Here is a 21798-nt window from a genome sequence, read left to right as displayed (position 1 = left end):
GGGCCTTACATTTACATTTTACATTTAAGTCATAAGCAGACGCTCTTATCCAGAGCGACTTACAAATTGGAAAGTTCATACATATTCATCCTGGTCCCCCCGTGGGGAATGAACCCACAACCCTGGCGTTGCAAGCGCCATGCTCTACCAACTGAGCCACACGGACACACCTGCAATACAAGAGGGACAGAGCAGAGGGACAGAGCAGAGGGACAGAGCAGAGGGACAGAGCAGAGGGACAGAGCAGAGGGAAGATGAGGACAGAGCAGAGGGACAGATGAGGCAAGCAGAGGGACAGAGCAGAGGGACAGGAAGCAGAGGGGAACAGAGCAGAGGGACAGATGAGGGACAGATGAGGGACAGATGCAGAGGGACAGATGAGGGACAGATGAGGGACAGGAGCATGAGGGACAGAGCAGAGGGACAGATGAGGGACAAGCGAGAGACAGATAAGGGAAGATGAGGGAAAGATAAGGGACAGAGCAGAGGGACAGATGAGGGACAGATGAGGGACAGAGCGCAGAGGGACAGATGAGGGACAGAATGAGGCAGAACAGATGAGGGACAGGATGAGGGACAGATGAGGGACAGATGAGAGGGACAGAGCAGAGGGACAGATGGAGGGACAGATGAGGGACAGAGCAAGGGACAGATGAGGGACAGATGAGGGACAGAGCAGAGGGACAGATGAGGGACGAGATGAGGGACAGAGATGAGGGACAAGAGCAGAGGGAAAAGGGACGAGGGACAGAGCAAGGGACAGATGAGGGACAGATAGGGGGACAGAGCAGAGGACAGATGAGGGACAGATAGGGACAGGAGCAGAGGACAGGCAGAGGGACAGATGAGAGGACAGAGCAGAGGAGACAGATGAGGGACAGGAGCAGAGGGACAGATGAGGGACAGAGCAGAGGGAAGATGAGGGACAGATGAGGACAGAGCAGAGGGACAGATGAGGGACAGATGAGGGACAGAGATGAGGGACAGAGCAGAGGGATAGATGAGGGACAGAGCAGGAGGGACAGATGGGGACCAGATGAGGACAGATGGGGGACAGAGCAGAGGGACAAGATGAGGACAGATGAGGGACAGAGCAGAGGAGACAGATGAGGACAGAGCAGAGGGACAGATGAGGGACAGATGAGGGACAGAGAGAGGGACAGATGAGGGACAGATGAGGCAGATGAGGACAGATGAGGGAGCAGATGAGGGACAGATGTATAACAGTAGAACTGGTGTTAATGTGTTAGCTGTCTATAAGCTGCTGTTGTTCAAGCCTCTGTCTACGGAATGTCAGTCACTCTGCTGTCAAGGTTTCTTTCTGTTTCCCCGTTCTTCTTCTAAGTTTTCATTACCACTGTCTAAACAGATGGATGATTTGATTACTGCCAGCCTGATTAGATTGTGCCAGCCGGTGTTGGCAGGTTTGAAATCAATCCGAACCCTCATGTAAGTTGTGACATCTTCAGTTAAACAAATCTCACAAAAATCAGTTTTGGAATACTGTCTCACCTCTAAGAAACTGTCTCACCTCTTCTAAGAATACTGTCTCACCTCTTCTAAGAATACTGTCTCACCTCTTCTAAGAATAGCTTGTCTCACCTCTTCTAAGAATACTGTCTCACCTCTCTAAGAATGCCTGTCTGACCTGTCCTCTCAGTCTGTTGTTCCACTGGGACATTGACCTTTCTATACAAAGAGGTCTGGTCTTAAAACATAATTAATTTGGTTGGTGTTTATATTTGTCCTATTTTCACACAAGTGTGTATTAAGATGCATTTGTGAAATAGGAAATGTGATTTTTTGCTCTCCCTCAGACAGTTGGGTCACGGCTAACTATTATCAACGGCAACCCTGGCGCAATTAGGGTTAAGTGCCTTGCTCAAGGTAACATTAACATATTTTTCACCTCAGGGATTTGAACTAGCATCTTTCGGTTACTGACCCAATGCTCTAACCGCTAGACTATCTGCAGCCTTTATTGTTGTTGACAACCTCATATAGACTGATGCAATTTATGGATGCTTATGAAGTTACGCGATACTCTTTATGACATGCGGTAACACAAAGGACAGGTCTTGTGAAAGCACCTTTCTTCTGGATCTTTCATAATTAATATAGTAGATGACGATGTATGAAGTATGACACAATGAACGTTTAAAGTTTACACAACAGAGTTTATGATCAGTTTTTTAGTTGTTTTTTACAGTTGATGATTTTGTTATACACAATTTAAACTCACTCTCTAATCGACACTTCTCTTTCCCCGATAGATCACTAGAAAGAAGAGAAAGAGAAATAATGGTGTTCAACATATACTCAAAAAATTGGGAGTTTCAACAAGGGTTCTTCTAAGATCCTCAAAGTTCTTTGAAGAACCTTAGGGTTCTGGGCACTGAAAAAATGCCCCCAAAAGGTACTTTGAAGAACCCCATAGGATGGTGGTTCATCGAGGAACCTCCTTAGCTCTTGTGAGTTCTTCCAGGAACCTAACTGCCCAACTGAAAAATGTGGATTTGAATTTGAAAAACAGCTGACCATTTTTAAGCTCTCCTCAATTTAAGGTAAAGTTTTCTCCTTGTATGATCTAAATTGGTATCGTTTTATGATGATACGTCTATCTTTTCATATTTATGCAAATGGCTGTGTTGTTGGGCACTTTCTCCCTTATAAAATTATTTACAAAAGAAAACTGGACACAATTCAGTGGATGTCAATCAACAAAGAGGTAAGAATATGTTGAGGGCTTTCTGCATTGGGACGCAGATGACTGAACTGCCCGTAATCCCCTGGAAAGACACAACATGTAATCTACTTATATCAACGTCTGTCCCGTCTGTCAAGAAATCAGCTGAAATGTAATTGTTTTTATTCAGTCCCCCTCCTTTGATTCTATCTTCATCTATCTATGCTGTTTGGGTCCAACATGTGTCCTTATGACAAACCATCATTATGTTCATTATTAAAGGTGTGTTATCTTCAGTTTATAACTCAATAAGACTTGATGCAGGTTGATATGACTATAAAGAGACATGCAAGCTTGTGAATTATACATTATAATCTCTACAATCAAAATGACACATTAAATGTGTTCAATTACAAATGCTTGACGTTTCGTTATCTGTATCCGCTGTGTCTTTCTCCAACATATATTGTTTTTAACTAACAGACTGAAACTGTGATTTTTGATCCTACTGTTTAGCAGAGAGAAATCATTACAATGTATGTCCTTTGTGTAAGTCTACCTTTATGGCCCAAGAGAAACAAGAGAAACGGTGTGCCACATCATACATTTGTCTGTGAGCTGTACAGTCTTTTTTTTCTTTTTATACATGAAATAACATAAGTATCCCTAAGTAGGAATCCTCCATAGGYTTGTTGTTAAGCATGTTATGTAACAGTGGTCATATGGCTGTTTGTTGGTCACTGTGAAAGAGGAGCATAGAGAACATACTAGAATAACACTGGAGCTCAGGCTGCTGCTGAGGGGAGAACGGCTCATAATAATGTCCAGAACGGAGCAAATGGAATGGCATCGAACACCTGGAAACCATGTGTTTGCATGTATTTGATACCATTCCARCTATACCTCTCCAGCCATTACCACGAGCCCATTCTGCCCAATTAATGTGCGACCAACCTCCTGTGCACTGGAGTCATGCCTGGAGTCATACATGTCATATGGATGATACYTCAGGTCATATTAATGTTCCCATTGCATTCATTGTGTTCAAACAATAAAACACACCCTATTGCATTACCACACTGTGTGGCGTCAATCAATGAATCTCTTGGAGTAATTCAGACTTATCTCTGAAAGATTAATAATAAAGATATTATGTACAGTACCAGTCAAAAGTTTGAACACACCTACACGTTCAAGGGTTTTTCTTTATTTTTACWATTTTCTACATTGTAGAATAATAGTGAAGACATCAAAACTATGAAATAACACATATGGAATCATGTAGTAACCAAAAAAGTGTTAATCAAATCCAAATATATTATATTTTAGATTCTTTGAAGTAGCCACCCTTTGCCTTGATGACAGCTTTGCACACTCTTGGCATTCTCTCAACCAGCTTCATGAGGTAGTCACCTGGAATGCATTTCAATTAACAGTTGTGCCTTGTTAAAAGTTAATTTGTGGAATTCTCTCAACCAGTTCCCACATATGCTGAGCACTTTTTGGCTGCTTTTTCTTCACTCTGCGGTCCATCRCAAACCATCTCAATTGGGTTGAGGTTGGGTGATTGTAGAGGCTAGGTTACACAGCCTGGAGGTATGTTTTGGGTCATTGTTCTGTTGAAAAACAACTGATAGTCCCACTAAGCGCAAACCAGATGGGATGGCATATTGCTGCAGAATGCTGTGGTAGCTGCGTCTCACAAAGACACAGCTGTTGGAACCAAAAATCAACACATTTGGATTCATCAGACCTAAGGACAGATTTCCACAATGTCCATTGCTCGTATTTCTTGGCCCAAGCAAGTCTCTTCATCTTTTTTATGTCCTTCAGTATTGGTTTCTTTGCAGCAATTCGACCACGAAGGCCTGATTCATGTTGAGATGTGTCTGTTTCTTGAACACTGTAAAGCATCTATTTGGGCTGCAATCTGTGGTGCAGTTAACTCTAATGAACCTATCCTCTGCAGCAGAGGTAACTCTGGGTCATACTTTCCTGTGGTGGTCCTCATGAGAGCCCGATTCATCATAGCGSTTGATGGTTTTTGCGACTGCACTTGAAGAAACTTTCAAAGTTCTTGAAATTTTGCGGATTGACTGACCTTCATGTCTTAAAGTAATGATGGACTGTCGTTTCTCTTTGCTTATTTGAGCTGTTCTTGCCATAACATGGACTTGGTCTTTTACCAAATAGGGCTATCTTCTGTATGGCACCCCTACCTTGTCACAAAACAACTGATTTGTCACAACACACATTTACTTTTAACAAGTCACACATGCATTCCAGGTGACTACCTCATGAAGCTGGTTGAGAGAATGCCAAGAGTGTGTAAAGCTGTCATCAAAGGGTYGCTACTTTGAAGAATCTCAAATATAAAATATGTTTTGATTTGTTTAACACTTTTTTGGTTACTGCATGATTCCATYRGTGTTATTTCATAGTTTTGATGTCTTCACTATTATTCTAAATGTAGAAAATAGTCAAATTAAGAAAAACCCTTGAATGAGTAGTTGTGTCCAAACTGTTTGACTGGTACTATATATGATATAGAGCGTTGAACCACATAGCATAATATTACACAGTATTGTGACTGTTATAAAAGCGGTTCTGGGATAAGGACCCTAGTCAGAATGCATAACTAAGAACAGCTATCATGTCACTACATAGGAACAATAATAGTCACTAAATTGAAATGGAAAGTTAGAGAATAACTCCATGGAATAACAAGTGTTTCATATGACTTACCTTTCAGCGTCTTCCAATCTATTCTTGCCCAGGACCCCCTCCCACCAAAGCGGCGACCGGGACCCTCCCACCCAAAGCAGCGACCCGGACCTCCCACCCAAAGCGCGACCAGGGACCCTCCCACCCAAAGCGGCGACCAGGACCCCCTCCCACCCAAACGGTGACCCAGGGACCCTCCACCCAAAGTAGCCCAGGGACCCCTCCACCAAAAGCACCAAGGGACCCTCCCACCAAAGTGGCGACCTGTCTCTCCCCCAAGCGGCGACCCAGGGACCCCTCCCACAAAGCGGCGCCCAGGGCCTCCTCCCACCACAGGCGACCAGGGTCCTCCTCCCACCCAAAGCGGGACCCAGGACCCCTCCCATCCAAAGCGGCGACCCAGGGACCCCCTCCCACCCAAAGCGGCACCCGGGTCCTCCTCCCACCCAAAGCGGCACCCAGGGTCCCCCTCCACCCAAAGCGGGGACCCAGGTTCCCCCTCCCACCCAAAGCGGCGACCAGGGCCCACCATCATACTTTAGCAAAAAATAAAGTTTTTCATTTCTGGTCTTTCATCAGGTGATGAAAAGGGCAAGAGATGTAATCAACATATAAATAATTTTGATTGTTTAACACTTTTTGGTTACTACATGAATTCATGTGTTTTTCATAGTTTTGATGTCTTCACTATTATTCTACAATGTATAAATAGTAATATTAAGAAAAACCGTTGAATGAGTCGGTGTGTCCAAACTTTTGACTGGTACTGTATTATTATATATATATATTTTGGCGGACCCCCTGCATTACCTCTGCCGCGGACCCCGGTTGAATACCCCTGGCCTATAGTGCTTCCAAAGAACATACAGAACAGTCTGTTACTGGTCTGAATAGAACTAAATCAACAGTACACGCACAATCCTGCTTCACCAAACAACTGAAACCACTGCCATCACACCATTTCTAATAAGTAAAGAACGGGGGAAACAAGTAGAAAACATGTGTAGGTATAGAGCCAGGAGTCAGTGTGCCCGAAGCGGACACAGTCAGCTATCTGACACCCTCTCCATAAGAGGTATTGGCATAGCACTGGCGGCCTGCAATACCTCATCTAGCTAGGAGACAAACACAACACCCAGGAGGGTGGAGAAAGAGAAAAGAGAGAGAAATTAAAGAGAGATAGAGAGGTGTGGACCCATTGTTGCCGCTGCTTTGCCTTTACAAAAAGCTACATGCAACAGGCTATCACATTCCTACATAACGCCCATCCGGAATACAGTTATCCTCATGTGAATATATAATAATGCCTGAGATATTGTTTATCCTAGTATTCATATAGGTGACATTTAACTGTTGTTGTTAGTTGTTGTGTTTTAAGGCTCATTCAAGCACATTAAATTGTATGTATTCCATACACATACAGATAACTTCCTGTACAGGCTTTTCTACAGATGATTCAGCAAACCAACTTCCTCCAAAGATTAGAATCTCAGCTGTATCCTTGCTGTATACAGGTGATCACGTTTAAACAACTTGTGTAATCTCAGTGAGATCACCAGTGGGACCTGGCCTGCAAATGTTGCTATTTGGTTTTGAAAAGGATAATGTGCTGTTGGTCTGAGTTCTGGTTATTTTTCCTTGAGTTCCTTCATCTGTCTGTCATGGATGTGGTTTGATTCTGGAGGCGAAAGAACACACACCTGTTTAGGAGAGGTGCTCGCTAGCGGAGTGGAACACCTGTTTATGAGAGGTGCTGTCTAGCGGTGGCACTGTGGAAGTGTGGTGAACACCCTGTTTAGGAGAGGTGCTGGCTAGCGAGTGAACACCTGTTTAGGAGAGTGCTGGCTAGCGGAGTGGAACACCTGTTTATGAGAGGTGCTGGCTAGCGGGTGGAACACCTTTGGGAGGTGCTGCGTGAGTGGAACACTGTTAGGAGAGGTGCTGGCTAGCGGAGTAGAACACCTGTTTAGGAGAGGTGCTGGCTAGGGGAAACTGTAGAGATGCGCTCGGTGGACACCTGTTTAGGAGAGTGCTGGCTAGCGGAGTGGAACACCTGTTTGAGAGGTGCTGGCTAGCGGAGTGGAACACCTGTTTAGGAGAGTGCTGGCTAGCGGAGTAGAACACCTGTTTCGAGGTGCTGGCTGCGGTGGAACACCTGTTAGGAGGTGCTGGCTAGCGGAGTAGAAACCTCAGGAGAGGTGCTGGCTAGCGGAGTAGAACTGTTTAGAGAGGTGCTGGCTAGCGGAGTTGAACACCTGTTTAGGAGAGGTGCTGTCTAGCGGAGTAGCAACACTGTTTATGAGAGGTGCTGCTAGCGGAGTAGAACACCTGTTCAGGAAGAGGCTGCTGGCGCGGAGTAGAACTCCTGTTTAGGAGAGGTGCTTGCGGAGTGGAACACCTGTTTAGGAGAAGGTGCTGCTAGCGGAGTGAAAACCTGTTTAGGAGAGGTGCTGGCTAGCGGAGTGGAACACCTGTTTAGGAGAGGTGCTGGTAGCGAGTGAACACTGTTTAGAGAGTGCTGTCAGCGGAGTGGAACCTGTTTGGAGAGTGCTGGCTAGCGGTGGACACCTGTTTTGGAGAGGTGCTGGCTAGCGGAGTGGAACACCTGTTTAGAGAGGTGTCTGGCTAGCGGAGTGGAACACCTGTTTAGGAGAGGTGCTGCTAGCCGGAGGGAACACCTGTTTAGAGAGGTGCTGGCTAGCGAGTGGAAACCTGTTTAGAGAGTGCTACGAGTGGAAACCTTGGAGAGGTGCCGGTGGGGTGGGCTAGCGGGATGGAACACCTGTTTAGAGAGGTGCTGGCTAGCGGAGTGGACACTGTTTAGGAGAGTGCTGTTAGCGGGTGGAACGTAGGAGAGCGTTCTAGATGGACACCTGTTAGGAGAGGTGCTGGCTAGCGGGTAGAACACCTGTTTAGGAGAGGTGCTGGCTAGCGGAGTGGAACACCTGTTTAGGAGAGGTGCTGGCTAGGGAGACACCTGTTTAGGAGAGGTGCTGCTCAGGAGAGGAACACCTGTTTAGGAGAGTGTGCGCTAGCGGAGTGGACACCTGTTTAGGAGAGTGTGCTGCGGAGTGGAACACCTGTTTAGGAGTGTGGTGCTGGATGGAACACCTGTTTAGAGGTTGCTGGCTAGCGGAGTGGAACACCTGTTTAGGAGAGGTGCTGGCTAGCGGGTGGAACACCTGTTTTAGGAGAGGTGCTGGTCAGCGATGGAACACCTGTTTAGGAAGGTGCTGGCTAGCGGAGTGGAACACCTGTTTGAGAGGTGCGCTAGCGAGTGGAACTGTCAGAACTGCTGCTGAGTGGACACTGTTTTAGAGGTGCTGGCTAGCGAGTGGAACACCTGTTTAGGAGAGGTGCTGGCTACGGAGTGCGAACCTGTTTAGGAGAGTGTGCTGGCTAGCGGGTGGAACACCTGTTTAGGAGAGTGCTGTCTAGCGGTGGAACACCCTGTTTGAGAGGTGCTGGCTAGCGGGAGACACTGGTTTTGAGAGGTGCTGGCTAGCGGAGTAGAACACCTGTTTAGGAGAGGTGCTGGCTAGCGGAGTGGAACACCTGTTTAGGAGAGGTGCTGGCTAGCAGAGTGGAACACCTGTTTAGGAGAGGTGCTGGCTAGCGGAGTGGAACACGTAAAAAAATAAAGGAGAGCCGCACACTCTAAGAGCTCAGATGCAAATATTTAATGTCCAACGTTTCGACAGACAAGCTGTCTTCATCAGGGTATAATGACAAACACTGCGGGAGGACTCGTTTATATAGTGTTAAAAGACACACAGGTGTCTGTAATCATGGCCGGGTGTGGCCTGATATCATTGGTTAATTCTCATATATTAAKATAGCATACAAAAAACATAAATGGACAGCATACGATCATAGATACAATGTGGCTACATAAGCCTACAAACATTTACAATAGCAAAATCACAATAATCACAAGAATGGCTTCAGATCAAAGTCTACGTTTAGACCGAATGGAGCAAGGGTCTTTAAACTAAAGAACCAGGCAGCCTCTCATTTTAACAATAAATTGTAGAGGTCACCCCTTCTCCTAGGGAGGTTGACATGTTCGATGCCAATTTAACGTAGAGACGAAATCGAGTGGTTTTCTTCCAAAAAGTGGGGCGCAACTGGGTAAGTCGAGTTTTTGCACCCAATGGTGCTACGATGCTCTGAGATACGTACTTAAAATTTGCGCTTTGTTTTACCCACATAATTTTTACCACAAGGACAAGTTATAAGATAAATAACTGCCTTAGTGGAGCACGTAATAACACCTTTGACTGGGATTTGTTTCCCTGTTTGTGGGTGTTTGAAGGATCTACATTTATGAGTGCCATTGCATTGAGCACAGCCATTACACTTAGTAGGGGCGCAAATTACTTAGTAGGGGCGCAAATTCATGTTGTGCAGGGAGATCTTGGGGTGGTAAATCAGAGTTTACCAATTGATCTCTGAGGTTTCTGCCCCGCGAGAATACCACCATGGGAAAGTCCGAAAACATATCATGTCATCCCGCAGTGTTTGTCATTATACCCTGATGAAGACAGCTTGTCTGTCGAAACATTGGACATAAACTTTTTGCATCTGAGATCCTAGAGTGTGTGGCTCTCCTTTATTTTTTTGATTCCAAGTGACCCAGTAAGAGTAAAAGAGAACATGAGGTAGATGGACTGAGGCAGATGGACTGAGGTAGATGGACTGAGGTAGATGGACTGAGGCAGATGGACTGAGGCAGATGGACTGAGGTAGATGGACTGAGGCAGATAGACTGAGGTAGATGGACTGAGGTAGATGGACTGAGGCAGATGGACTGAGGTAGATGGACTGAGGCAGATGGACTGAGGTAGATGGACTGAGGTAGATGGACTGAGGTAGATGGACTGAGGCAAATGGACTGGGACAGATGTGGGACAGATAACTGGGACATGTACTCTGGGACAGATACACCGGGACAGATGAACAGGGACAGATGGACCGAGGCAGATGGACAGAGGTAGATGGACCGAGGCAGATGGACTGATGGTAGATGGATTAAGGGCAATGGAGATGGACAGGGGAAGTGGAAGAGAGGAACAGAGGGCCTAACAGTGAGGGGTAGGTCCGGTACAGAGGAGTGACCGAAGGAGAGGGATCTGAGTATTGTATCTCCGTATCTCTCTGTATCTCTCTGTTCACATCATTTTTCCCTTAATCATAGATCAACACAATTTCCACTCATTGTGTAAGGTTTGAGTTTCAGGCTCTGAATCAAGGTGGCATATTTGTTTTCACACGCAGCTCTTATCMCAAACTCTAGAATCTCAACCACAATGGACGCATAATAGATGCTTAATCCCTCATTGTCTTCTGACAAAGACAGTCAGTCAAGGTTAGATGAGATGRGCAAATATGGAGAAAGAGTCATTTTAAATCCCATCATTCAACCCTTCCCATAATCACACACGGAACACCACAACTTGTAGTGTCTCTAGTTCACCATGAAAGACCCAAGTCAAAACCCCAGATTCTGTATCTGGCCTTTCTTTCTCCACATAAAGATAGACATGAATGTGATGCTTAATTTCTTAATACAGGTTTATTCTCATCTATTCTGAACTAGGCCTTTCACTTAGAATAAGTATATGTCTGTTGGGTTTCTAGGTGCCAAAGTCTTTGTAACTCACAGTACATGATCCCTGGTGAGGTCTAATCCTACAACAAGAGGAAGATGTAACCCGCTGCCTGACATTATGACGTGAAGGAAGAGATGGGGAGAGTACACTGACTTCTTCCCATTGACTTTGTAAAGCAAACACAATAGACGTAACAAACAATACCTGAACACAAGGTACAATAGGATACTTTACTTGTGGCTGKTAGGTCCATTTGAAACTCAAACAGTAGTTACACAGCTCTTAACACGTGTGTATACAAATGTCTAYGAAACACGTTTCTATTGTCACCAAACCAGGATGTACATTTAGGAATTAATTTACTTAGAATGACCACTGTATTTCAAGTAAGTGAAAGCAATATCACGTTATTTCATGCCAGTGGGTTTCAAACAGGAAGACAATATAATTTAAAAAACATCCTTAGAGACATCTCAGACACATAACTTCCTACAGAACACTTTATTTTCAAATTAGGAGAAAATTAGGCTGAAATTAGGTGTAAATTAAGCAGAAATMAGGAATAAATATCACATACAGTACCAGTCTAAAGTTTGGACACACCTACTTATGGTTCACGGTTTAATCCTTTAGTTATGACTATTTTCTACATTATAGAATAATAGTGAAGACATCAAAACATATGAAATAACACATATGGAATAATGTGTTAATCCAAAAGTGTTAAAAACAAATCAAAATATATTTTATATTTGAGATTCTTCAAAGTAGCCACCCTTTGCCTTGATGACAGCTTGCGCAACTTTGGCATTCTTTCAACGGCTTCACCCTGGAATGCTTTTCTAACAGTCTTGAAGGAGGTCCCACATATGCTGAGCATTGTTAGCTGGCTTTTCCTTCAACTCTGCGGTCCAACTCATCCCAAACATCTCAATTGGTTGAGGTCGGAGTTGATTGTGGAGGCCAGGTCATCTGATGCAGCATTCAATCACTCTCCTTCTTGGTCAAATAGCCTACACAGCCTGGAGGGTGTTGGTTGGTCATTGTCCTGTTGAAAAACAAATGATAGTCCCACTAAGCACAAAACCAGATTGGGATGGCGTATCGCTGCAGAATGCTGTGGTAACCATGCTGGTTAAGTGTGCCTTGAATTCTAAATAACTGACAGTGTCACAGCAAAGCACCCCCACACCATCACACCTCCTCCTCCATGCTTCATGGAGGGAACCACACATGCGGAGATCATCCGTTCACCTACTCTGCATCTCATCAAAGGACACAGCGTTTGAACCAAAAATCAACACATTTAGACTCATCAGACCGAATGGAAAGATTTCCACGCGTCTGATGTCCGTTGCGCATGTTTTTTGGCCAAGCAAGTCTCTTCTTATTATTGGTGTCCTTTAGTAGTGGTTTCTTTAAAGCAATTCAACCGAGAAGGCCTGATTCACGCAGTCTCCCTCTGAACAGTTTAAGTTGAGATGTGTCTGTTACTTGAATTTGTGGATTACTGTGAATTTATTTGGGCTGAAATCTGTGGGTGCAGTTAATTCTAATGAACTTATCCTCTGCAGCAGAGGTAACTCTGGTCTTCCTTTCCTGTGTCGGTCCTCATGAGAGACAGTTTCATCACAGCGCTTGATGGTTTTCGCAACTGCACTTGAAGAAAACTTTCAAAAGTTCTTGAAAATTTTGCGGATTGACTGACCTTCATGTCTTAAAGTAATGATGGACTGTCATTTCTCTTGCTTATTTGAGCTGTTGTTGCCATTATATGGACTTGGTCTTTTTACCAAATAGGCTATCTTCTGTATACTACCTCTACCTTGTCACAACACAACTGATTGGCTCAAACGCATTAAGAAGGAAAGAAATTCTACAAATGAATTTTTAACAAGGCACACTTGTTAATTGAAATGCATTCCAGGTGACCTCATGACCTAATTTCAGGTGACCTCATGAAGCTGGTTGAGAGAATGCCAAGAGTGTGCAAAGCTGTCATCAAGGCAAAGGGTGGCTACATTGAAGAATCTCAAATAWAAAATATATTTTGATTTGTTTAACACTTTTTTGGTTACTACATGATTCCATATGTGTTCTTTMTACATTTTGATGTCTTCACTATTATTCTACAATGTAAAAAAAATGTCAAAATAAAGAAACACCCTGGAATGAATAGGTGTGTCCAAACTCTTGACTGGTACTGTAATCATACCTTGCAGGAAACAGGATTTATCGAAAACCATTTTTTGAGAACAAAGATCAGGTGTAGGGTGTGTAGACATCGCCTGGAAACCCCCTCACACACTTTCTCTTCTTCCCATCATGATACCTGTACACTGACCTAAGCCCACAGGCAGAGAGGAGAGAGTACAGCTGTCCTTATTGGGGGCTCTCTGATTGGATCCCACAGAGCTGATCTACCCGTGCCKTGCTGCTGAAGATTCCAGATAAGCTCCTGTATCCAAGCTCCCATGTACCTATGGATGTAACTTATTGAAACACTAACAGTCATCATGGAAAAGCTTGGAACTTTATATTTACCTTTCATCTTATTGTCATTGACTCAGGTAAGTGTTCATTCTAATGCATTTCTATTGTATTTTGTTTTTTATTTGTGGATGATGGAGGTAGATGCTGTGATTTGTCTTGTACATAATTTTTTTTTAAACTTTTGTCCTTATTGCTTTTTCAGATACAGCATGCATTAGCAGGTGAGTTAGCTGGGCTTATATTGGAAGTATTTGAAGAGTTTATTTCCAAAACGCTATATCCACAACTTTTTCACATTTGTGTTTTTTCCATCAGAACTTAGTGCTTATGGGTACTTCTATGTGTGTGTAAAATATCACTGTTCTCAAATTTTTTATTCATAGATTTTAGATGTGTATTAAAATGTTTGTTTTTTTGCAAAACGSTYTATATCCATTGTTTAGCTGGAATGGAATGTTCATATCCTGTATAACATATAAATTCAACCCATCATATAAATCTAGCCTCTTGCTATAGTGTTTTGTTAGAGTTAGGCCTCATCCTAAAAGGCACCCTATTCCCTATATAGTGCWCTACTTTTGACCAGAGCCCAGATCTCATATTACTGTATTGATAATCGGTTATTTAATTTTTAAAAATTGACGTCACAAAAGTATCATATGTACAGTTGTTTATAACATTTTTTATTATTTGTCACATTTGACTTTGTAAAACCTTTGCAGTGCTACTTTTGTCTCTAAGAGGCAGATACATCTACATTTGTAACCAAATGTGTAACGTCAGGAGAATGATGGGTGTGGAGTCAGGCGCAGAGAGCAGAAGTTTCACGMGAAAAAACGCTTTAATGTCCACAGTAAACAGGAACAGGTACAAAAATGGGTGAAGCCAAAACACAGGCGCAAACACAACCCAAACACCACTGTTACATAAACCGGACAGCGAAAACCCAAAATCAACAATACACCTCCTACGTACAATAACAACAAGCCCGCACAAACACAAGCGGGCTAAACGAACTTAAATAGTACCCACCCCAAAAACCCAACAAGGAACAGGTGAAACCAATTAGACAAAAACAAACGAAAAGGAAAAAGGGATCGGTGGCAGCTAGTAGACCGGCGACGACGACCACCAAGCGCCACCCAAACAGGAAGGGGAGCCACCTTCGGTGATATTCGTGACAAAATGTGTCTCTCTGAAATAAAAACATAAAATACACATGCATTTCATTGAACAACCCCATGCCATGATTAGATGTGGAAATAACACACRAATCTCTTTCAGAAATTCTTTAAACAAAAAAAGCGAATTCGTCAACATTTCTGAAAATGGATATATAACATTTTGGAATGAAACACTTCATTTTATTGTGCTAGAAGGTTTATTTATTTGTTATAATTTTTGGTGGTTCACAACTTAATATACAGTATTTTATAAAGAAGATATTGTGCTACACTGGTATTTTAGGTTAAACATGTAACGTGGCAATGRACCAACGTCAACCCTTAGAAATGTCTATAGATGTAGAACAAAACTTATTATTAATTCAATACAATAACAATTTATTTTGTCTGTCAAATATAGATTTTAATCATTTTTTTGTAGTGTATTCTAATAATGACGAGTCATTGTGAATTGATAAAAGAGAACTAACTAGAATACTGTGGTTGTTTGGAAACTACACAGAATACATGTTAAAATGTCATCATCATTAGCAACATTTCAGCTGATGTGTTTTCTCTGCTCCCAGATGCACAACTCCTAACCTTTATTTGTAGCACAGGGCCTAACTATAGAACTCATTAACAATTGATCAAATATTATTGTCCAATGTCTTCGTTTGTACTGCTACGTCATGCTATCCTTCATAACTGACAACTTTTCTGTTCTCTATTCAGCTTGTAGTATCACGTCAATAACGTCTCCTTCAGCATCGACACTGAACGTCCAATGGAACAGTTACCTTGGAGCCACAAATTATTTTCTGGATTTGCGGGTCGTGAACTCAATAAGCATTGCGCCAGTTGTGGTGKCACTGCCTGCGTCAAGTACGCAAAGGCTGATCCAAGGATTGCGGCCAGGGAGTGTTTACCAAGTCCAATTGAAAGTCTTTCAGTTCTACTATGTGATGTGCACTAACATGCAAATTGCGACAACAGGTAACTCTCCTACGTGTAAAATGACCAATAGTTAATTAGTCCATGTTTACCTATTTTCATTGATTTCTTTGAGTGTTAGTCATCAACAGTTTCCTTATCTTGTTTCTAGTTCCCGCCACATCCCAAATCACCTATTCCAAGGCGATATCGAGTACCTCGATCAGATTTGAATGGTCCGGCGTCACTGGGGCTGACAAGTATTTGTTGGTTGTGGACGGGTTCAGTAACGGAGACAGATACAACCACAGTTTCACTACGCTGACTGGACAGGTGGATGGGCTCACACCTGCAAAGTCTTATAACTGCTATGTCTACTCTTCCAACCAAGCGGGACTGGGGACCAGCAGCATGACCAAGACAATCACTACATGTAAGTCTGACAAATAGAATCATACAGGCTATATGATAAAGTATGTAAAACAGTGGAGAACGGCTCATAATAATGGCCGGAACGGAGCAAATGGAACGGCATCAAAAGCCAGGAAACCATGGTGTTTGATGTATTTGATACCATTCCACTGATGCCACTCCAGTCATTACCATGAGCCCGTTCACCCCAATTAAAGTGCCACCAGCCTCCTTTGATATACAGTAACAGGACAAACTCAAATTGCGCATGTCTATAGCAAGGGCCCTGAGTTTTTCCTAGTCACATCAAGTGGTCAGGAAAGACTCAGATGATCCCTAGTAACAGTGGTGTCTGTAGTACTGTCCCTACTAATCACACCATTATCTCTTTCCCTACAGTGGTACAACCGCCAGCTGGTGTTGKCGTAGTAGCGACAGGAAGGAGCACAGCCCGTGTAACTTGGCAGACGGTCAACAAAGTTCTGTTGTATCAGGTCAGCGTTACAGACAGCAACAAACCCAGCGTGCCTGTACTGAAGAACACCACCACTACGTACATGGAAGTCAGTAATCTACAACCCTGCTCCACATACATTGTAGGAGTGTCATCAGTCAACGCCTTCCTAGAGCCCGGAGAACCCACTAATGTCTCACACATCACATCCAGTGAGTACTGTTGGAAGAGAGAAGAAAATCGTCAGATTGAAATACAGCTCAGACGAGAGTAGAGAGGAAACGAGATTGAAATTACCAGGTCAGGAGAGAGAGAGAGAACGAGTGAAATTACAGTCAGAGAGAGAGAGAGGAAACGAGAGTAAATGCAGGTAGTAGAGAGAGAGGAAAACGAGATGGAATACAGTCAGTAGAGAGAGAGAGGAAACGAGATGAATTACAGTCAAGAGAGAGAGAGGAAAGAGATAAATTACAGTCAGAGAGAGAGAAGGAAACGAGATGAAATTACGTGTCAGAGAGAAGAGAGGAAACGAGATGAAATGCGTCAGATGAAGAGAGAGGAAGACGAGAAATGAAATGACGGTCAGAGAGAGAGAGAGGAAATCGAAGATGTAAAATGAAAGGTCAGTACGAGAGGAGAGAGAAACGAGATGAAATGACGTCAGGAGAGATGAGAGAGGAAACGAGATGAAATGACAGTCAGAGAGAGAGAGGAAACGAGATGAAATGACGTCAGGAGAGAGAGAGGAAACGAGAATGAAATACGAGTCCAGAGAGAGAGAGAGAAACGAGATGAAATTTACAGTCAGAGAGAGAGAAGAGAGGAACGAGATGAAATTAACAGGTCAGAGAAGAGAGAGGAAACGAGATGAAAATTACAGTCAGAGAGAGAGAGAGAAACGAGATTGAAATACACGATCAGAGAGAGAGAGGAAACGAGATGAAAATGACGATCAGAGAGAGAGAAGAGGAAACGAGATGAAATGACGGTCAGAGAGAGAGAGAGGAAACGAGATGAAATTGACAGTCAGAGAGAGAGAGAGGGAAACGAGATGAAATGACAGTCAGAGAGAGAGGAGAGAAACGAGATGAAATGACGGTCAGAGAGAGAGAGGAAACGAGATGAAATTACAGTCAGAGAGAGAGAGAGGAAACAGATGAAATTACGAGTCAGAGAGAGAGAGAGAGGAAACGAGATGAAATTTTACAGTCAGAGAGAGAGAGAGGAAACAGATGAAATGACGGTCAGAGAGAGAGAGAGGAAACGAAGATGAAATGACGAGTCAGCAGAGAGAGAGAGAAACGAGATGACAATGTACAGTGCAGAGAGAGAGAGAAACGAGATGAAATTACAGTCAGAGAGAGAGAGGAAACGAGATGAAATGAAGTAGGAGAGAAGGACGAAGATGAATACAGTGCAGAGAGAGAGAGAGAAACGAGATGAAATTACAGTCAGAGAGAGAGAGAGGAAACAAGAGTGAAATGACGGTCAGAGAGAGGAGAGGAAACGAGATGAAATTACAGTCAGAGAGAGAGAGAGAGAAACGAGATGAAATTACAGTCAGAGAGAGAAGAGAGGAACGAGATGAATGACGGTCAGAGAGAGAGAGAGAGGAAACGAGATGAAATTACAGTCAGAGAGAGAGAGAGAGAAACGAGATGAAAATTACAGTCAGAGAGAGAGAGAGAGAAACGATGATGTAAATGACGTCAGAGAGTAGATAGAGAGAAAACGAATGAAATACGTCAGAAGAGAGAGAGAGGAAACGAGATGAAATTACAGTCAGAGAGAGAGAGAGAAGGAAAACGAGATGAAAAATTACGGTCAGAGAGAGAGAGGAAACGAGATAAAATGACGGTCAGAGAGAGAGAGAGGAAACGGAGATGAAATTACAGTCAGAGAGAGAGGAGAGACAGATGAAATACAGTCAGAGAGAGAGAGGGAAAACAAGATTGAAATGACAGTCAGAGAGAGAGAGGAAACGAGATGAAATACGCAGAGAGAGAGAGGAAATTAGATGAAATTACAGTCAGAGAGAGAGAGGAGGAAACGAAGATGAATGACAGTCAGAGAGAGAGAGAGGAAAGAGATGAAATTACAGTCAGGAGAGAGAGAGGAAATAGAGTGAATTACAGTCAGAGAGAGAGGGGAGAGATTAGATGAATTACAGTCAGAGTGAGAGAGGAACCAGATGAAATGACGGTCAGAGAGAGAGAGGAAACAGAATGAAATACGGTCAGAGAGAGGAGAGGAAACGAGATGAAATGACAGTCAGAAGAGAGAGAGAGAGGAACCGAGATGTAAAATGACGAGTGCAGAGAGAGAGAGGAGAAACGAGATGAAATTACAGTCAAGAGAGAGAGAGAGCAAACGAGATGAAATACGGTCAGTAAGAGAGAGAGAGGAAACGAGATGAAAATTACGGTCAGAGAGAGAGAGAGGAAACGAGATGAAATTACAGTCAGAGAGAGAGAGAGGAACGAGATGAAATTACAGTCAGAGAGAGAGAGGAACGAGATGAAATACGTCAGAGAGAGAGGAGAGAAACGACGATAAAGATTACAGTCAGAGAGAGAGAGGAAACGAGATGAAATACAGTCAGAGAGAGAGAGGAAACGAGATGAAATTACAGTCAGAGAGAGAGAGAGGAAACGAGATGAAATACGTCAGAGAGAAGAGAGAGAAACAGATGAATACAGTCAGAGAGAGAGAGGAAACGAGAATGAAATTACAGTCAGAGAGAGAGAGAGACAACGAGATGAAATGACGGTCAGAGAGAGAGAGGATAACGGAGATGAAATTACAGTCAGAGAGAGAGAGAGGAAACGAGATGAAATACGGTCAGAGAGAAGAGGAAACAAGATGAAATTACAGTCAGAGAGAGAGAGGAAAACGAGATGAAATGACAGTTCAGAGAGAGAGAGGAAACGAGAATGAAATTACAGTCAGAGAGAGAGAGAGGAACGAGATGAAATTACAGTCAGAGAGAGAGAGAGGAAAGGATGAAATTAACACAGTCAGAGAGAGAGAGGAAACGAAGATGAAATTACAGTCAGAGAGAGAGAGAAAACGAGATGAAATTACAGTCAGAGAGAAGAGAGGAAACGAGATGAAATACAGTCAGAGAGAGAGAGGAAACAGATGAAATTACAGTCAGAGAGAGAGAGGAAAGAGATGAATTACGCAGTCAGAGAGAGAGAGAGAAAACGCGATGAAATACAGTCAGAGAGAGAGAGAGGAATAGAGTGAAATTACAGTCAGAGAGAGAGAGGAAAAGAGATGAAATGACAGTCAGAGAGAGAGAGAGGAGGAAACGAGATGAAAATTACAGTCAGAGAGAGAGAGAAACAGATGAAATGACAGTCAGAGAGAGAGAGGAAAGGAAGATTGAAATTACGTCAGAAGAGAGAGAGGAAACGAGATGAATGACAGTCAGAGAGAGAGAGAGGAAAGAGATGAAATGACGTCAGAGAGAGAGAGGAAACGAGATGAAATTACAGTCAAGAGAGAGAGGAAACGAGAATTGAATTACGTCAGGAGAGAGAGAGATGAGATGAAATTACAGTCAGGAGAGAGAGAGAAGAAACGAGAATGATTAGACAGTCAGAGAAGAGAGGGGAATTAGATGAAATTACAGTCAGAGAGAGAGAGGAAAAGAGATGAAATGTGTACAGTCAGAGAGAGAGAGGAAACAGATGAAATTACAGTCAGAGAGAGAGAGAGGAAACGAGATGAAATTACAGTCAGCGAGAGAGGGAAATAGAATGAAATTACAGTCAGAGGAGAGAGAGGAAACGAGATGAAATTACAGTCAGAAGAGAGGAGGAAACGGAGATGAAATTGACACGTCAGACGAGAGAGAGGAACGAAGATGCGACAGAACAGACAGACAGACAGACAGACAAGCAGACAGCACAGACAGACAGACAAGACAGACAACAGACAGAACAACAGACAGACAGACAGTACAGACAGACAGACAGACAGACAGACAGACAGACAGGCATGGCATAATCTGTATTTGTCCTTGCTTTTAGCCATCAACAGGGTCATGTCCATCTCAATGAACTACAGCTGTTCTAGTGGGGTGGTGACAGTGACTTGGGGACAGGTGTTGGGAGCCAACTCCTACAGGTGACTATTGTCTCTTATTTACCTGGATTGATTGTGCTGTTCTATGTGATTGCTACATCTTCCTCAGTTGAATGCCTTTTTCTTAGGACCAAGAGTTATTCCTGATCCCTTATCCAGGGTCTGGTGTTTTTCCCAGTCAGGTCACATGGTCCGGGTAAAACTCCTGTGTCCCCTCTCATTGAAAGTGGCTCTGAATAACACACATATGTTATGTACATCTGCTAAATGACTCAATGACCAAACTGTGAATGTGTTGTCAAGGGCGGAGGCTGTAGATGTGAATGGGACGGCCCTGTCCTGCACCTCTGCCTCAAACACCTGTCAGATCACCATGTTGAACTGTGGAAAGAGATACCTGATCCAGGTCACTGCCATCTCATTGGACTGCCAGAGCATCTCCAACACATCCACATACTTTGAGACAGGTGAAGGACATGTGGATGTACAGCATACCTCTACTATCTTGCTATCCCCTCCTCTCTGTCTACATCTTTTTCTTCTATTTGATCTGTTATCTGTTCCAGTTCCTCTCACGTTCACACTCACACACACATACACCCCCCAACCCCCTCCACGCACACATACACCCCCCAACCCCCTCCACACACACATACAGTACACATTCTACCAGACACACTTAATCTGTCTCCAACAACTGATCCTTCAATTCTAAGGGACTCTCTCCTGAACCTTCCCATAGTATCTGATGTTTGTTACCCATCCTAATCACTGGTACACATCCAGCAGAAATATATAGTTCTGAAGAGGTCTATTGACTAGACTAGTCTCTATTGAGTAGAGGGGGGTTGTATGAAAGGTTAGACAGTGATAGTGTCTGTCATACCAGGAAGTGAAAAGGTTATACKCACACCTAGACATGTGTGAGGTATAGAGTGAAAACTCACAAAGGAATACGTTACCTACCGTACCTGTGTTGACAAGGAGAGACAAAGACAAAGTGATTTAGGTTGAGTTTCAATATTTTCCTCCGTTATTGTTCTGGTTGACTTGGGAACATTAGAGTTGAACCTCCATCCAACTGGCTCTATTTCATATGATGTTATATATCTCACAATTCCACATTCACTGTCCAATTTACAGCAAGTTCACTTGTTTGTTTCCCTTCCAGACAGTGTACAGAAAAACCTTTTTAGGGCACTTTATACCTCCCCCTACTTGTCCAGTTCT

At 43.4% G+C, this 21798-nt stretch overlaps 1 protein-coding gene across 1 annotated transcript in view; it reads left to right on the top strand.

Moving 5' to 3' along the window:
- The first annotated feature begins 2403 nt into the window (after positions 1-2403).
- Positions 2404-21798, top strand: part of LOC139023434 (streptococcal hemagglutinin-like) — a 48606-nt gene continuing 29211 nt past the window's right edge. Inside the window, exons 1-3 of the mRNA XM_070436588.1 lie at positions 2404-2416; positions 5464-5902; positions 20872-21035. Coding sequence (XP_070292689.1) covers positions 2404-2416; positions 5464-5902; positions 20872-21035 — 616 coding nt within the window. The remainder of the gene's footprint in view (positions 2417-5463; positions 5903-20871; positions 21036-21798) is intronic.

The sequence above is a fragment of the Salvelinus sp. IW2-2015 genome, linkage group LG32 (genome assembly GCF_002910315.2).
Source record: "Salvelinus sp. IW2-2015 linkage group LG32, ASM291031v2, whole genome shotgun sequence".
NCBI lineage: Eukaryota > Metazoa > Chordata > Actinopteri > Salmoniformes > Salmonidae > Salvelinus > Salvelinus sp. IW2-2015.
This window is presented reverse-complemented; position numbering and strand designations above follow the sequence as displayed.